The sequence below is a fragment of the Macaca mulatta genome, chromosome 13 (genome assembly GCF_049350105.2).
Source record: "Macaca mulatta isolate MMU2019108-1 chromosome 13, T2T-MMU8v2.0, whole genome shotgun sequence".
Classification (NCBI taxonomy): domain Eukaryota; kingdom Metazoa; phylum Chordata; class Mammalia; order Primates; family Cercopithecidae; genus Macaca; species Macaca mulatta.
The window spans coordinates 95,766,655-95,783,292 of NC_133418.1; the positions used below are offsets into that span (position 1 = coordinate 95,766,655).

Genomic DNA, 16,638 nt, shown 5'->3' on the forward strand with positions numbered 1-16,638 from the left:
TTGTTATTTGCAAATAGGACAATCCTACTTGTTCAAAATTATCAAAGTTCTATGACCAATACTACTTATTGCTCCCTTGAACTCTAAGAAAATAAATATCCATGTGCAGTTCTATTAGTGCTCTCAAAGGATGCTATAACCTGTATCTATCTAGAAAAGTGGAAAACATATAGCTGTAATTCTTTAGGCCTTATTGCCAGTTTCTGGCTCATTTGATTTTGCCTAGTTTTGCCTTGAAGGGAAGTAAGATCGCCAAACAGAAAGGAAGAATATGCGTGCCAGGCAATTTGTAGGTAGCAAAATCAAGAGATCTAATAATGTATTCCAGTCTGTCTCAGATTAGTTGTATAATAACCTCTGCTTCAACCTTCTCACCTGAAAAATAGGGAAAATATCTTTGCCCAATCCTTCTCACAACAGTCTTTGAAATTTCACACAGATGACGACAATAAAAGCACCCCATGTTTTTAGAAGATGGAGGAACTATTTTCCTCTACAATTTTTGTGGTGATATTTGCTAACCTCAGAAAACTACAGTCAGACACTAAAAGATAGTCTTTGTCAAAAAGCTAATCATTAGAGTAGTGGTTTAAAGTTTTAATCAAAATATCAAAGGTGATTCTTTTAGAACATGAAGAATTCATCTCATAAAGCTTTTAAAACAACAAATGAGAAATCAAATATTTTTTAAAGAGAAATAGACAAAAATGCCTTATCAGATATTAAGACAAATACACAAAAATTAAAACAGAATGGTATCAATGCAAGAAGCAGACAAATAGATGAAGTGAAAATATAGCCAGAAACAGACCTGTTTTTAATCGCGAGTCAATGGGTAAGGAGGAAATTATCTTATGCATAGTGTTGGAAGAGTAGTTATTTGAAAAGCAAATCAATTTAGGTCCTTACCTCACACTAGACACCAAATTAAATTCCAACTAGATTTAAGAAGAGAGGGAAAACAAACACAACTAGAAGAAGATAGCAAATATTTATCTAATCTTTGGCGAAGGGAAGATTGTATAACTATAAAGTAAAGGAAATCATGACATTAAAAAAATAGGTTTGACTATCTCAAAATAAAAATCTTTGGTATGCTAAAAAGTAGCATTAGAAAGTAACTAAGGCCAGGTGTGGTGTTTCACACCTGTAATCCCAGCACTTTGGAGGCTGAGGTGGGAGGATCACCTGCGGTCAGGAGTTCGAGACCAGCCTGGCCAACATGGTGAAACCCTGTCTCTACTAAAAATACAAAAATTAGCCACACATTGTGGTGGGCACCTGTAATCCCACCTACTTGGGAGGCTGAGGCAGGCAATCAACTTGAACCTGGAAGGTAGAGGTTGCAGTGAGCCGAGATGGTGCCACTGCACTCCAGCCTGAGTAACAGCAAGACTACATCTCCAAAAAAAAAAAAAAAAAGAAAAAAGAAAAAAGAAAGAAATTAATAAAAGTATTTGAACTTTTTATAAAAGGTTAACATCTCTGACATACAAAGAATGCCTAAAAATCAAAAAGAAAATTGATAGATACCATAAAAATGAGCAATTCATAGGAAAAAAGTGAAATGAATTAATAAACACTTGGGAAAACATCCAACCATGTTAATTATCAAGTCAATAAACATAATTTAAAATATTCTACCATTTTTTGCCTTAAAATCAGCAAAAGTTGTTGTTATTAAGAATACTCAATGCTGGTGAGTGTGTCTACCACGCTTTTACATGGTGCTGGTAGATGAATAGAATAACACATTTGGAAACCAAATAGTATGTATCAAGAATTTGTCAACATTCATATTCTTTTGATCTATTTATTTTACTAGAACTATCCTACATTTTAATTCAGTAACCACCCTGAATTACTAGATTATCCTATCTGGATTCAAGACCTATCTTGAAAGTAGAGTTAATAGGACTGCTGACTGTTGGATGGGAAGTGGAGGAGTGTGGGAGAATGGAATCAAGGACGACTCTTAGGTTTTGGGCTTGAACGTATAACCAGAGATGCTGCTGAGCTGGAAAAGAATGAAGGAGGAGATGGTGTGTGTACAGAAAGAGTTCCATTTGGGCATGTTAAATTTGAGTTGCCTATTAAAATAGGCCAGTGAAGTTGATGAGTGGGCATCTGATAGATGGAACTGAAGCTCAGAGAACTGCAGGAGACTATGGAATCAGCTGGCTGTACATCCTAATCTAGTAATTCAGAGCCTTTATCTTAAAATCTTCCCTTTAAAAAATGCACAAAGATGTTCATCATAGTATTTTAAATATTTTGAAAACTGAAAACAATGTGGAAATAAGGCAAACCAACTACTCAATGGAATGTTTTCTAGCCATTAGCCATTCCGAATGTTATTTATAATATGTGCTGGCATGGAAAATATTTATGCTATAATGAAATGTGCGGAAAAATCAAGGTCCAAAATTGCATATTGAATATAACTGTGACTAAGTGAAAAAAAAATCTCAGCACAGAAACGACTTACACATTAACAGTGGTTGTCTTTTAAGGGAGCATCACGTGCAGTATTTTCTTATTTTTAAAAGTTTTCTACGTTTTAAGAGTTCTCTATTATGGCCAAGGGTATAATGAAACAAAAAAAAGGGTTGAAATTGTATGTCTGTGTGCCTGTGTGAGTGTGTGAGTGAATGTGGGTGGATGTGTCTATATCCATCTCCATGTCCTCTGTCCCATGCCCAGGTCCTTTGGAGTGCTGCTGTGGGAAATCTTTTCTCTCGGATATATGCCATATCCCAGCAAAAGCAACCAGGAAGTTCTGGAGTTCGTCACCAGTGGAGGCCGGATGGACCCACCCAAGAACTGCCCTGGGCCTGTGTATGACTCTCTTAGGAACTTTTCTACTAGTAGTTACTAAGCAGTTTTTCTTTTCAAAAAATATCCAGAGTCACATATGCTTCTTTAAGATGAAGGGGTAGATAGCTGCCCTCCGTTTAATATGCCCCAAGATGGGAATGTGACTGCGACTTCAATGAGATGGGTGGGTCTCCCAGGCCCTCAAAAGCAATGATGCCATCCCAGAAAAAGTGTCCATTGTCTGGCTACAGGCTGTGGACTCACCAAGCCTACATTCCCCAAGCTCCTGCTGGGAATGTGTGTCCCAGGCCCAGGCCCTGCTGCCGTACACCGTATGTCCGTGTCTACTTTAAAGATTTCCATTCCCTGCAATGTCTGCTGCCCTGCCTGGCACCCCTCACTTCCTTCCCACAAGCAACGCAGATGGGAAATGTAATTGGAATATTCTGTCCCCGAAGTGGCTTTAATTCAGGAATGGAATGAGAGCAGCCGTAGTTAACGTAAACATCAGGATATCTGTGTTAGATACCTTTACACCTGCACACTCTTCCTTGACCAATCAGCAGGGGGCAGCATAGGCCAAGTACACGGGCCTAGACGAGTTCCCACCCTCAACGTATTCATTCCAACCCTGGGGCTGGAACAAAATATATTTTTCATCGTTGTGCTTCTCCTGATTTTAATTAATGTGCTGCTTCTTTTAGATACCGGATAATGACTCAGTGCTGGCAACATCAGCCTGAAGACAGGCCCAACTTTGCCATCATTTTGGAGAGGATTGAATACTGCACCCAGGTAGCAACATTTTCTTCCCTTGATCAACATTTACTCTATATGGAAAAGTCTTAAAGATGGCAAATACCGAAATATGAAATAGGTCAAGCCAGTCAGAGTATAAGATTTATGATCACAATAGTGAAAATTAATTTTGTCTAAAATGGAATAACTAGTGTCTCCATTTGCCCATTTTGTAAAATATAATACCAGTAAATTCACCAGCACCCAGCACAGTGCCAGACGCGCAGTAAGACTGGGGAATCAATACAGTCCACAAGAATTTACCAAGTCCCTACTGGGGACCTAATGTTTTATTAGCCAGAATTGAAGCTTCACAGATGTATGGAACACATCTGCTCGCAAATAGTTTAGAGCCTGGCTGCAGAAATAGCAACATGTGAAATAATTAAATGCATATAATTGATACATTGTATGTCCAACTATGTATGTCAGGAGGATTAAGGGAATGAAATTTCAAAGTAATCTGAAGAAAGTTTAACATCAATAATACTTGTGTATCATTCATACTGTACAAATCACTTTTTGTGTATTTTGTTTTATCCTTATTGAGGAATGTAAAATATCCCCACCTTATAGATGAGGAGTTAAGGCCTGAAGAGTTTGTCTAAGTCAGACATTTTTCTAGCAATCCTGTGGGTTCCTCTATAGATCCCTCTCCCATTCCCTCAGTAATGATTTGAAATTTTTGCTTCTCTCCCTCATTTTCAGCAGACAGCTATGCTTCCTCCCCCAAGAGGGTGGAGATTATCGTATGAGAATGACCTCGTTTCCTCCCTGTCTCTGCTACAAACTTCTCTGCCTCTGCCGCCATTCCTCACCACTCTCCTTCCCAGCTCTCCTCCCCTTTAAGGCCAGCCTTGCCGCCAGTATCACCAGTTGCCCGCTCAGGGCTTTGTTCTGTCCGATGATCTCCTCTTCCCTGTATTCACTTTCTTTCCCTCTCTCTTGGCTCTCATTCTGCCAGGATATCTAATTCTGAGAATATTTTAGAAGAGTCAATAAGCCACTATTTTAATTTTTGGGGCAGTCTCGCTCTCTTGCCCAGGCTGGAGTGCAGTGGTGCCATCTTGGCTCACTGCAGCCTCCACCTCCTGGGTTCAAGCGATTCTTCTGCCTCAGCCCCCTGAGTAACCAGGATTACAGGCGTGTGTCACCAGACTCAGCTAATTTTTTTGTATTTTTAGTAGAGATGGGGTTTCACCATGTTGGCTAGGCTGGTCTCCAACTCCTGACCTCATGATCCACCTACCTTGCCCTCCCAAAGTGCTGGGATTACAGGTATGAGCCACTGTGTCTGGCCTAAATTGTTATTTTTGTTTTGAGTGAATACAAAATGAGTATTTTTGAGTCAGCATTTTATGTTCTTTTATTTTTTTTTTTTTGAGACGGAGTCTCACCCTGTCACCCAGGCTGGAGTGCAGTGGTACAATCTCTGTTCACTGCAGCCTCCACCTCCTGGGTTCAAGTGATTCTCCTGCCTCAGCCTCCTGAGTAACCAGGATTGCAGGTGTGTGTCACCACACTTGGCTTTTTTTTTTTTTTTTTTTTTTTTGTATTTTTAGTAGAGACGGGGTTTCTCCATGTTGGTCAGACTGGTCTCAAACTCCTGACCTCATAATCCACCCACCTCAGCCTCCCAAAGTGCTGGGATTGCAAGTGTGACCCATCGCGCCCGGCCTACCCACTATTTCTTTAAATCCCCTCCTCTTCACTGTGACTACAGACAGACACATTTTTCAAACTGTAGTCATTTTCCAGCCTCACTACTCCATCCTCTTACTCCTTTCAGCTCAGGTGGGTGACCTGGCATTTTTATCTATACAGACTTCCTACGTCAATTTATTGGGGGTTCTTTCAGAGACTTCGTTTAATGACATTAGGTTATTTTGTTGTAATATGAATGGAATACACCCACTTAAACATATATACCTTCTTAGGAGTATTTTTCTCAATAGTCTATAATATCCCTCTTAAAAGCAGGCAGTTTTTTTTTTTTTTTAGGTTGTATATATATTTTTTTAAATTATACTTTAAGTTCTAGGGTACATGTGTACAACGTGCAGGTTTCTTACATATGTATACATGTGCCATGTTGGTGTCCTGCACCCATTAACTTGTTATTTACATTAGGTATATCTCCTAATGCTATCCCTACCCACTACCCCCTCCCCACAATAGGACCCGGTGTGTGATGTTCCCCTTCCTGTGTCCAAGTGATCTCATTGTTCAATTCCCACCTATCAGTGAGAACATGTGGTATTTGGTTTTCTGTTCTTGTGATAGTTTGCTGAGAATGATGGTTTCCAGCTGCATCCATGTCCCTACAAAGGACACGAACTCATCCTTTTTTATGGCTGCATAGTATTCCATGGTGTATATTTGCCACATTTTCTTAATCCAGTCTGTCACTGATGGACATCTGGGTTGATTCCAAGTCTTTGCTATTGTGAATAGTGCCGCAATAAACATACGTGTGCATGTGCCTTTATAGCAGCATGACTTATAATCCTTTGGGTATATACCCAGTAATGGGATGGCTGGGTCAAATGGTATTTCTAGTTCTAGATCCTTGAGGAATCACCACACTGTTTTCCACAGTGGTTGAACTAGTTTACGGTCCCACCAACAGTGTAAAAGTGTTCCTATTTCTTCACATCCTCTCCAGCACCTGTTGTTTCCTGATTTTTTAATGATCGCTATTCTAACTGGTGTAAGATGGTATCTCATTGTGGTTTTGATTTGCATTTCTCTGATGGCAAGTGATGATGAGCATTTTTTCATGTGTCTGTTGGCTGTATGAATGTGTTCTTTTGAGAAGTGTCTGTTCATATCCTTTGCCCACTTTTTGATAGGGCTATTTTCTTCTTGTAAATTTGATTGAGTTCTTTGTAGGTTCTGGATACTAGCCCTTTGTCAGATGAGTAGATTGCAAAAATTTTCTCCCATTCTATAGGTTGTCTGTTCACTCTGATGGTGGTTTCTTTTGCTGTGCAGAAACTCTTTAGTTTAATTAGATCTCATTTGTCAATTTTGGCTTTTGTTGCCATTGCTTTTGGTGTTTTAGACATGAAGTCCTTGCCCATGCCTATGTCCTGTATGGTATTACCTAGGTTTTCTTCTAGGGTTTTTATGGTTTTAGGTCTAACATTTAAGTCTCTAATCCATCTTGAATTAAATCTCGTATAAGGAGTAAGGAAAGGATCCAGTTTCAGCTTTCTACTTATGGCTAGCCAATTTTCCCAGCACCATTTATTAAATAGGGAATCCTTTCCCCATTTCTTGTTTTTGTCAGGTTTGTCAAAGATCAGATGGCTGTAGATGTGTGGTATTATTTCTGAGGGCTCTTTTCTGTTCCATGGTCTATATCTCTGTTTTGGTACCAGTACCATGCCGTTTTGGTTACTGTAGCCTTGTAGTATAGTTTGAAGTCAGGTAGCGTGATGCCTCCAGTTTTGTTCTTTTGGCTTAGGATTGTCTTGGCAATGCGGGGTCTTTGTTGGTTCCATATGAACTTTAAAGCAGTTTTTTCCAATTCTGTGAAGACAGTCATTGGCAGCTTAATGGGGATGGCATTGAATCTATAAATTACCTTGGGCAGTATGGCCATTTTCACAATATTGATTCTTCCCATCCATGAGCATGGTATGTTCTTCCATTTCTTTGTGTCCTCTTTTATTTCACTGAGCAGTGGTTTGTAGTTCTCCTTGAAGAGGTCCTTTACATCTCTTGTAAGTTGGATTCCTAGGTATTTTATTCTCTTTGAAGCTATTGTGAATGGGAGTTCATTCATGATTTGACTCTCTGTTTGTCTGTTACTGGTGTATAAGAATGCTTGTGATTTTTGCACATTGATTTTGTATCCTGAGACTTTGCTGAAGTTGTTTATCAGCTTAAGGAGATTTTGGGCTGAGACAATGGGGTTTTCTAAATATACAGTCATGTCATCTGCAAACAGGGACAATTTGACTTCTTTTCCTAACTGAATACCCTTTATTTCTTTCTCTTGCCTGATTGCCCTAGCCAGCACTTCCAACACTATGTTGAATAGGAGTGGTGAGAGAGGGCATACCTGTCTTGTGCCAGATTTCAAAGGGAATGCTTCCAGTTTTTGCCCATTCAGTATGATACTGGCTGTGGGTTTGTCATAAATAGCTCTTATTATTTTGAGATACGTTCCATCAATACCGAATTTATTGAGAGCTTTTAGCATGAAGGGCTGTTGAATTTTGTCAAAGGCCTTTTCTGCATCTATTGAGATAATCATGTGGTTTTCATCTTTGGTTCTGTTTATATGCTGGATTACATTTATTGATTTGCGAATGTTGAACCAGCCTTGCATCCCAGGGATGAAGCCCACTTGATCATGGTGGATAAGCTTTTTGATGTGCTGCTGGATTCGGTTTGCCAGTATTTTATTGAGGATTTTTGCATCGATGTTCATCAGGGATATTGGTCTAAAATTCTCTTTTTTTTTTGTTGTATCTCTGTCAGGCTTTGGTATCAGGATGATGTTGGCCTCGTAAAATGAGTTAGGGAGGATTCCCTCTTTTTCTATTGATTGGAATCGTTTCAGAAGGAATGGTACCAACTCCTCCTTGTACCTCTGGTAGAATTCGGCTGTGAATCCATCTGGTCCTGGACTTTTTTTGGTTGGTAGGCTATTAATTATTGCCTCAATTTCAGAGCCTGCTATTGGTCTATTCAGGGATTCAACTTCTTCCTGGTTTAGTCTTGGGAGAGTGTAAGTGTCCAGGAAATTATCCATTTCTTTTAGGTTTTCTAGTTTATTTGCATAGAGATGTTTATAGTATTCTCTGATGGTAGTTTGTATTTCTGTGGGATCGGTGGTGATATCCCCTTTATCATTTTTATTATGTCTATTTGATTCTTCTCTCTTTTCTTCTTTATTAATCTTGCTAGTGGTCTATCAATTTTGTTGATCTTTTCAAAAAATCAGCTCCTGGATTCATTGATTTTTTGGAGGGTTTTTTGTGTCTCTATCTCCTTCAGTTCTGCTCTGATCTTAGTTATTTCTTGCCTTCTGCTAGCTTTTGAATGTGTTTGCTCTTGCTTCTCTAGTTCTTTTAATTGTGATGCTAGGGTGTCAATTTTAGATCTTTCCTGCTTTCTCTTGTGGGCATTTAGTGCTATAAATTTCCCTCTACACACTGCTTTAAATGTGTCCCAGAGATTCTGGTATGTTGTATCTTTGTTCTCATTGGTTTCAAAGAACACCTTTATTTCTACCTTCATTTCATTATGTACCCAGTAGTCATTCAGGAGCAGGTTGTTCATTTTCCATGTACTTGTGCGGTTTTGATTGAGTTTCTTAGTCCTGAGTTCTAGTTTGATTGCACTGTGGTCTGAGAGACAGTTTGTTATAATTTCTGTTATTTTACATTTGCTGAGGAATGCTTTACTTCCAACTATGTGGTCAATTTTGGAATAAGTGCGATGTGGTTCTAAGAAGAATGTATATTCTGTTGATTTGGGGTGGAGAGTTCTGTAGATGTCTATTAGGTCTGCTTGGTGCAGAGTTGAGTTCAGTTCCTGGATATCCTTGTTGACTTTCTGTCTCATTGATCTGTCTAATGTTGACAGTGGGGTGTTAAAGTCTCCCATTATTATTGTATGGGAGTCTAAGTCTCTTTGTAAGTCTCAAAGGACTTGCTTTATGAATCTGGTTGCTCCTGTATTGGGTGCATACATATTTAGGATAGTTAGCTCTTCCTGAAGAATTGATCCCTTTACCATTATGTAATGGCCTTCTTTGTCTCTTTTGATCTTTGATGGTTTAAAGTCTGTTTTATCAGAGACTGGGATTGCAACCCCTGCTTTTTTTTTGTTTTCCATTTGCTTGGTAGATCTTCCTCCATCCCTTTATTTTGAGCCTATGTGTGTCTCTGCATGTGAGATGGGTCTTGACTCTTTATCCAATTTGCCAGTCTGTGTCTTTTAATTGGACCACTTAGTCCATTTACATTTAAGGTTAATATTGTTATGTGTGAACTTGATCCTGTCATTATGATATTAGCTGGTTATTTTGCTCACTAGTTGATGCAGTTTCTTCCTAGCATCGATGGACTGTACATTTTGACATGTTTTTGCAGTGGCTGGTACCTGTTGTTCTTTTCCATGTTTAGTGCTTCCTTCTGGATCTCTTGTAGGGCAGGCCTGGTGGTGACAAAATCTCTAAGCATTTGCTTGTCTGTAAAGGATTTTATTTCTCCTTCACTTATGAAACTTAGTTTGGCTGGATATGAAATTCTGGGTTGAAAATTCTTTTCTTTGAGAATGCTGAATATTGGCCCCCACTCTCTTCTGGCTTGTAGAGTTTCTGCCGAGAGAGCTGCTGTTAGTTTGATGGGCTTCCCTTTGTGTGTAACCCGACCTTTCTCTCTGGCTGCCTTTAACATTTTTTCCTTCATTTCAACTTTGGTGAATCTGACAATTATGTCTTGGAGTTGCTCATCTTGAGGAGTATCTTTGTGGCATTCTCTGTATTTCCTGAATTTGAATGTTGGCCTGCCTTACTAGGTTGGGGAAGTTCTCCTGGATGATATCCTGCAGAGTGTTTTCCAACTTGGTTCCATTTTTCCCGTCACTTTGAGGCACACCAATCAGACGTAGATTTGGTCTTTTCACATAATCCCATATTTCTTGGAGGCTTTGTTCATTTCTTTTTACTCTTTTTTCTCTATACTTCTCACTTCATTTCATTCATTTGATCTTCAATCGCTGATACTCTTTCTTCCAGTTGAGTCAGTTACTGAAGCTTGTGCATTTGTCACATAGTTCTCGTGTTATGGTTTTCATTTCTATCAGTTCTTTTAAGGACTTCTCTACATTGGTTATTCTAGTTAGCCATTTGTCAAATCTTTTTTCAAGGTTTTTAGTTTCTTTGCGCTGGTTATGTAGTTCCTCCTTTACCTCTGAGAAGTCTGATGGACTGAAGCCTTCTACTCTCAACTCGTCAGAGTCATTCTCCATCCAGTTTTGTTCCATTGCTGGCAATGAGCTGCGTTCCTTTGGAGGGGGAGATGTGCTCTGATTTTTTGAATTTCCAGCTTTTCTGCACTGCTTTTTCCCCATCTTTGTGGTTTTGTCTGCCTTTGGTCGGTCTTTGATGATGGTGACGTACTGATGGGGTTTTGGTGTGGGTGTCCTTTCTGTTTGTTAGTTTTCCTTCTAACAGTCAGGACCCTCAGCTGTAGGTCTGTTGGAGTTTGCCTGGGTATCAGCAGCATAGGCTGCAGAAGATAGAATATTGCTGCACAGCGAGTGTTGCTGTCTGATTCTTGCTCTGGAAGCTTCATCTCAGGGGTGTACCCCGCCATGTGAGGTGTGAGGTGTCAGTCGGCACCTAGTGGGGGATGTCTCCCAGTTAGGCTACTCAGGGGTCAGGGACCCACTTGAGCAGGCAGTCTGTCCATTCTCAGATCTCAACCTCCATGCTGGGAGATCCACTGCTCTCTTCAAAGCTGTCAGATGGGGGCATTTACCTCTGCCGAGGTTTCTGCTTTTTGTTTAGCTATGACCTGTCCCCAGAGGAGTCGTCTACAGAGGCAGGCAGGCCTCCTTGAGCTGTGGTGGGCTTCACCCAATTCGAGCTTCCCGGTGGTTTTGTTTACCTACTTAAGCCTCAGCAATGACAGGCGCCCCTCCCCCAGCCTTGCTGCTGCCTTGCAGTTAGATCTCAGACTGCTGTGCTAGCAATGAGGGAGGCTCTGTGGGCTCTGGACCCTCTGGGCCAGGTGTGGGATATAATCTCCTAGTGTGCCGTTTGCTAAGACCCTTGGTAAAGCACAGTATTAGGGTGGGAGTTACCCAATTTTCCAGGTGTTGTGTGTCTCAATTTCCTTTGGCTAGGAGAAGGAATTCCCTTCCCCCCTTGCGCTTCCCAGGTGATGCAATGCCTCGCCCTGCTTCAGCTCTCGCTGGTCAGGCTGCACCCACGACCCAGTGAGATGAACCCGGTACCTCAGTTGAAAATGCAGAAATCACCCATCTTCTGTGTCACTCACGCTGGGAGCTGGAGGCTGGACCTGTTCCTATTTGGCCATCTTAGGCACGCCCCCCCCCCCAAAAGCAGGCAGTTTTACACAAGCATATTTAAAATGATTCACTATAGAAATTACTAAAAAACAGAGAGGGAACTAAAGAATGTTTTAATGAGTCAAAGGTAGTTATTTTTTAAGTTTTGAACTCTTTTAATATGAATGCTCATGTGTTTTTCTATTACTTAGGTAACAAGGGTCTTTTCTCAATTTGCATAACATATTAATGAATTTCTCCAAATTTAATTTTTCTTCCACAAATTTTCCCTAATCTATTACTGTGAAAATGATCTAGCACAAACTTGTTTTTGTGAATGGTTTTCCTCACAGCACTTCAGCATTTCCGGGGTTGTGCAAAGGGTCCCTCACATCCAGACTAAAGAACCCCTGTAAGCCAGGTGCAGAGGCTCATGCCTGCAATCCCAGCACTCTGGGAGGCCAAGGCGGGTGCCTCACCTGAGGTCAGGAGTTCGACACCAGCCTGGCCAACATGGTGAAACCTTGTCTCTACTGAAAATACAAAAATTAGCCAGGGGGTGGGGTACATGCCTGTAATCCCAGCTACTCAGGAGGCTGAGGCAGGAGAATGGCTTGAACCCACGAGGCAGAGGTTACAGTGAACCAGGATTGAGCCATGGCACTCCAGCCTGGGTGACTAAGCAAGACTATCTCTAAAACAACAACAACAACAAAACATGCATTGTGGTACCTGCACATGTGACAATGTGGCACAGGAAAATTTATAATCAAGTGTAAAGTAACAAAATGGAAATGGAAAGCAGCTAGGAAGAGATCAAAAAATAAACCCTGTAGGCCAACATGGCATGTGTCTCCTCTCCTCCTTCCCCCAGCCACCACCCCCACATCATTATTGAAGTCAAACACATAGGATTTTTTTTTTTCAGTTGGAACAATTTTAGTGGAACTAGACTGGAATAATACAAATAATAATTTTAATTTTTTTTAAAAAATCCACTAATCTTTAAAAATTGGCCAAAGGTCTCCTCCTCTGCAAAGCTTTTCCTGCTCCACTCTGTCCCAAGCACCCATACACACTTCCATTATAGCACTTACCGTCTAAGGTCTTTGAGGATAAGGATGACTTCCCATTCATTTCATATGCCCCAGTGCCTATAAGTTACTATATTCTCAATAAATACTGGTTTCTTCATCTGTAGAATATGTTTAAATAACATCATCTCTAAGGTATCTTCTAGATCCAACATTTTTTGTGTCTGAGTCAAAGTTTTAATCATTTCTCCTACGGCAGGACCCAGATGTAATCAACACTGCTTTGCCGATAGAATACGGTCCACTTGTAGAAGAGGAAGAGAAAGTACCCGTGAGGCCCAAGGACCCTGAGGGGGTTCCTCCTCTCCTGGTCTCTCAACAGGCGAAACGGGGGGAGGAGCGCAGCCCAGCTGCCCCACCACCTGTGCCTACCACCTCCTCTGGCAAGGCTGCAAAGAAACCCACAGCTGCAGAGGTCTCTGTTCGAGTCCCTAGAGGGCCGGCCATGGAAGGGGGACACGTGAATATGGCATTCTCTCAGTCCAACCCCCCTTCGGAGTTGCACAAGGTCCAGGGATCCAGAAACAAGCCCACCAGCTTGTGGAACCCAACGTACGGCTCCTGGTTTACAGAGAAACCCACCAAAAAGAATAATCCTCTAGCAAAGAAGGAGCCACATGAGAGGGGTAACCTGGGGCTGGAGGGAAGCTGTACTGTCCCACCTAACGTTGCAACTGGGAGACTTCCGGGGGCCTCACTGCTCCTAGAGCCCTCTTCGCTGACTGCCAACATGAAGGAGGTACCTCTGTTCAGGCTACGTCACTTCCCTTGTGGGAATGTCAATTACGGCTACCAGCAACAGGGCTTGCCCTTAGAAGCCGCTACTGCCCCCGGAGCTGGTCATTACGAGGACACCATTCTGAAAAGCAAGAATAGCATGAACCAGCCTGGGCCCTGAGCTCGGTTGCACACTCACTTCTCTTCCTTAGGATCCCTAAGACCGTGGAGGAGAGAGAGGCAATGGCTCCTTCACAAACCAGAGACCAAATGTCACTTTTTGTTTTGTGCCAACCTATTTTGAAGTGCCACCAAAAAAGCTGTATTTTCAAAACGCTTTAGAAAGGTTTTGAGCATGGGTTCATCCTATTCTTTCGAAAGAAGAAAATGTCATAAAAATGAGTGATAAATGCAAGGCCCAGATGTGGTTGCATAAGGTTTTTATGCATGTTTGTTGTATACTTCCTTATGCTTCTTTTAAATTGTGTGTGCTCTGCTTCAATGTAGTCAGAATTAGCTGCTTCTATGTTTCATAGTCGGGGTCATAGATGTTTCCTTACCTTGTTGATGTGGACATGAGCCATTTGAGGGGAGAGGGAACAGAAATAAAGGAGTTATTTGTAATGACTCAGCATGGGGAAAGACATTCTTTACTTGAAAAATCATAGACAACTAAAATGTCACTTTAGGTGACGGTTAGATGCTTTTAATTGTGCTGATTCATCACCAATTGTAACAAATGTTGTGAGTAGTTCCAGTAGTATAGCAGAAATGTGTATATACTCATCTAAATGAAATGCATACATTCCAAGTGCTTTGAGTAGGATAAAGCACCAATACAGATCCAGAGATTCAAACATCCTATTAATATACCTCATGCCTTAAGAAAATCCTCTTACTAAAAGTGAAAAACTGAGTGTGAGGTTTCCTACTGGATTTAAAACTCAAGATTTAAACTACTTATTCAAAAAATTTCCACTAATTAAACTTTCATCATTTAAAAGCAAAAATTTTAAGCAGCAGTGATACATAGAAGCATAGAAACATCCATTTGTGGGCATAAGTGTCAATACATTTTAGGCCAAAACCTTCTGTTTGTTTCAGTCATGGACTGACTACCAAACTCAAGTTTATACCTGTAGAGATGGACAGGGCCCCAGGAGGAACAGGCCGCTGGTGGTCCTAAGGAGAGGCACTGATCCAGTCTCTTTCCTTCCATGGCTAACCTGCGTTTTCTCTCCATCATGTGATCCAAGTACACTGGGAACACAAATGTGCTGAAATACACATAGCATAATTTGTATAGCTGTCAAAGACAAATTAAAACAAAGAATTTTTTCCCTAGGAGGCAATGAGGAAAGGAATTGTGGAACCCCTGAAGAGTTGAGGTTGACATTGACATGTTAGAGTGGGAGTTCTGAACCTGGTTTTCACAGATGAATTTTACTTCCATGAAAACGCATTGGGAATCTGTTCAATTTTACACACATACTTATGTGTGTAATGCTTAGAATGCTTTATCAGTAAGTCCTCATTTCATCCTCTTTCTGCTTCTCCTCTATCCTCATGCCCGTTTTCTTTCCTAATGGTAGCTATGCCAAAGCATTCAAGAGGGAAGCATTCTCTTACTACTTGCTAGTAACTAAACATTACCAAACAAAAGGACTGTGTGTGTGTATATTATGAAAGGTATATATATACATGCCTGTTTCCGACCCTCTGTTTCACCTGCATCAAAAGCATCACTTTCAGCGTGGGAAAGCCATTATGTTAAAAGCCAACACCAGACAACTGTTCCTTTCTCTGAAGGTAGCTGCCTTACCCTGGAGTTAGGAGTGTGCATCTGTAAAAGCCCTGATGCCCTAGGGGCTACCTTCCTTATCTGCTTAACTGCCGAAAATATTTTCATCCGAGATACATGAAGATGAAACATCAATGAACTCATCTCTAAATAAAAGTATCACTAAAATTTGGTTCATGCCAGGCACAAAAGTAGCCTAATCATATAAACATTATTTAACTCACAGACCACCTGAAGGGGCTCAAGAATATCACTTTGAGAAACACTCTCCTAAAGGATACTGACAGAGGAGTTGTCAATAACTGAGGAAAACACTTCCATTTTAGATTTGTTACACCAGTAACCAATCAAGCTGGGAGTAAGCTATCTGGTTAAATAGCCATCTCTTTATTGTTATTCATGGGGAAAATATTACTTCTTTCCACTTTTAAGAACTATAAATCCATTACATTTTCAGGTTGTGCCTTTCTACCACTGAGATTGATTTGTTGATCTCTCTAATCGTCCTTATTGGTATCAACTTTCATGTAAATAATAGTCAAGTCTTAAAAGCTTGTATACATGGATAAGTAAATAAACAACTCCACACTGAGATGTGATGACCTCAAGATGTTTCATTTAACTTGGTGTAACCCATGGGTATCAGCATGATATTAATCTGGACTATTGTCCACTTGAATATTGCTCCAGCCATATGGCTACAATTCATACAGACACCATGGGCTTTAGTAAAGTTGTTAACCATGATAGAAAGTTCCACCCAGAATATGAACAGGCACAATTAAAGTTTGCAGAAACTATGCTAATTAAACCATAATCTAGCATAATTATTTATATCCTATGTTTATAAAGAAGCCCATCAAAAGTTCACAACTGTTCCATTGGGAAACTGGCAATTTGCGAGCAATGACCAGTTTGTTAATATGTTGTACCTCAAGATTATAGCAATTCAGACTAGCAGGAATAAACTTTTTAAAAAAGAGTATGCTCTACTAAGTAGTTAAAAGGCTGGATTCTCTTTCCACCAGTTAGGGTCTGAGTTCTGACTCCCCTTGGGTTATCTGGCCCGTTGGTACCTCCATGTCTCCATATATAAAAGGAGGACAATCACTTCCCTTCCTCACAGCTCCTCAGGGAGATCATACACTGTGTGAAAGCACAAGCACCTCCTCTTACACCTTGGCAGCCCCCAAGTGAGGTGGGGCTGGGTGTGGGGGCAGGTATGTCTATGCCTCCCTGCCCTCATGCTCAGCTGTGGTTCTTGTCCCCGCTCACATCCAGCCCTCTCGGCTCTCCCGTTTGTGCCGTGTTTTCTTCGTCTGTCATTTGGTTTTGTTGTTTTAATTGACATATAATAATCATGTGTATTTATCGTGA

The 16,638-nt window shown here is 40.8% G+C and overlaps 1 protein-coding gene across 1 annotated transcript in view; it reads left to right on the plus strand.

Annotated features, from left to right (window-relative positions):
- ALK (ALK receptor tyrosine kinase) overlaps positions 1–15,851 on the plus strand; it is a 754,225-nt gene extending 738,374 nt beyond the window's left edge. Inside the window, exons 27-29 of the mRNA XM_015112031.3 lie at positions 2,704–2,838; positions 3,522–3,612; positions 12,943–15,851. Coding sequence (XP_014967517.3) covers positions 2,704–2,838; positions 3,522–3,612; positions 12,943–13,641 — 925 coding nt within the window. The 3' untranslated portion in view covers positions 13,642–15,851. The remainder of the gene's footprint in view (positions 1–2,703; positions 2,839–3,521; positions 3,613–12,942) is intronic.
- The last annotated feature ends 787 nt before the right edge of the window (positions 15,852–16,638 follow it).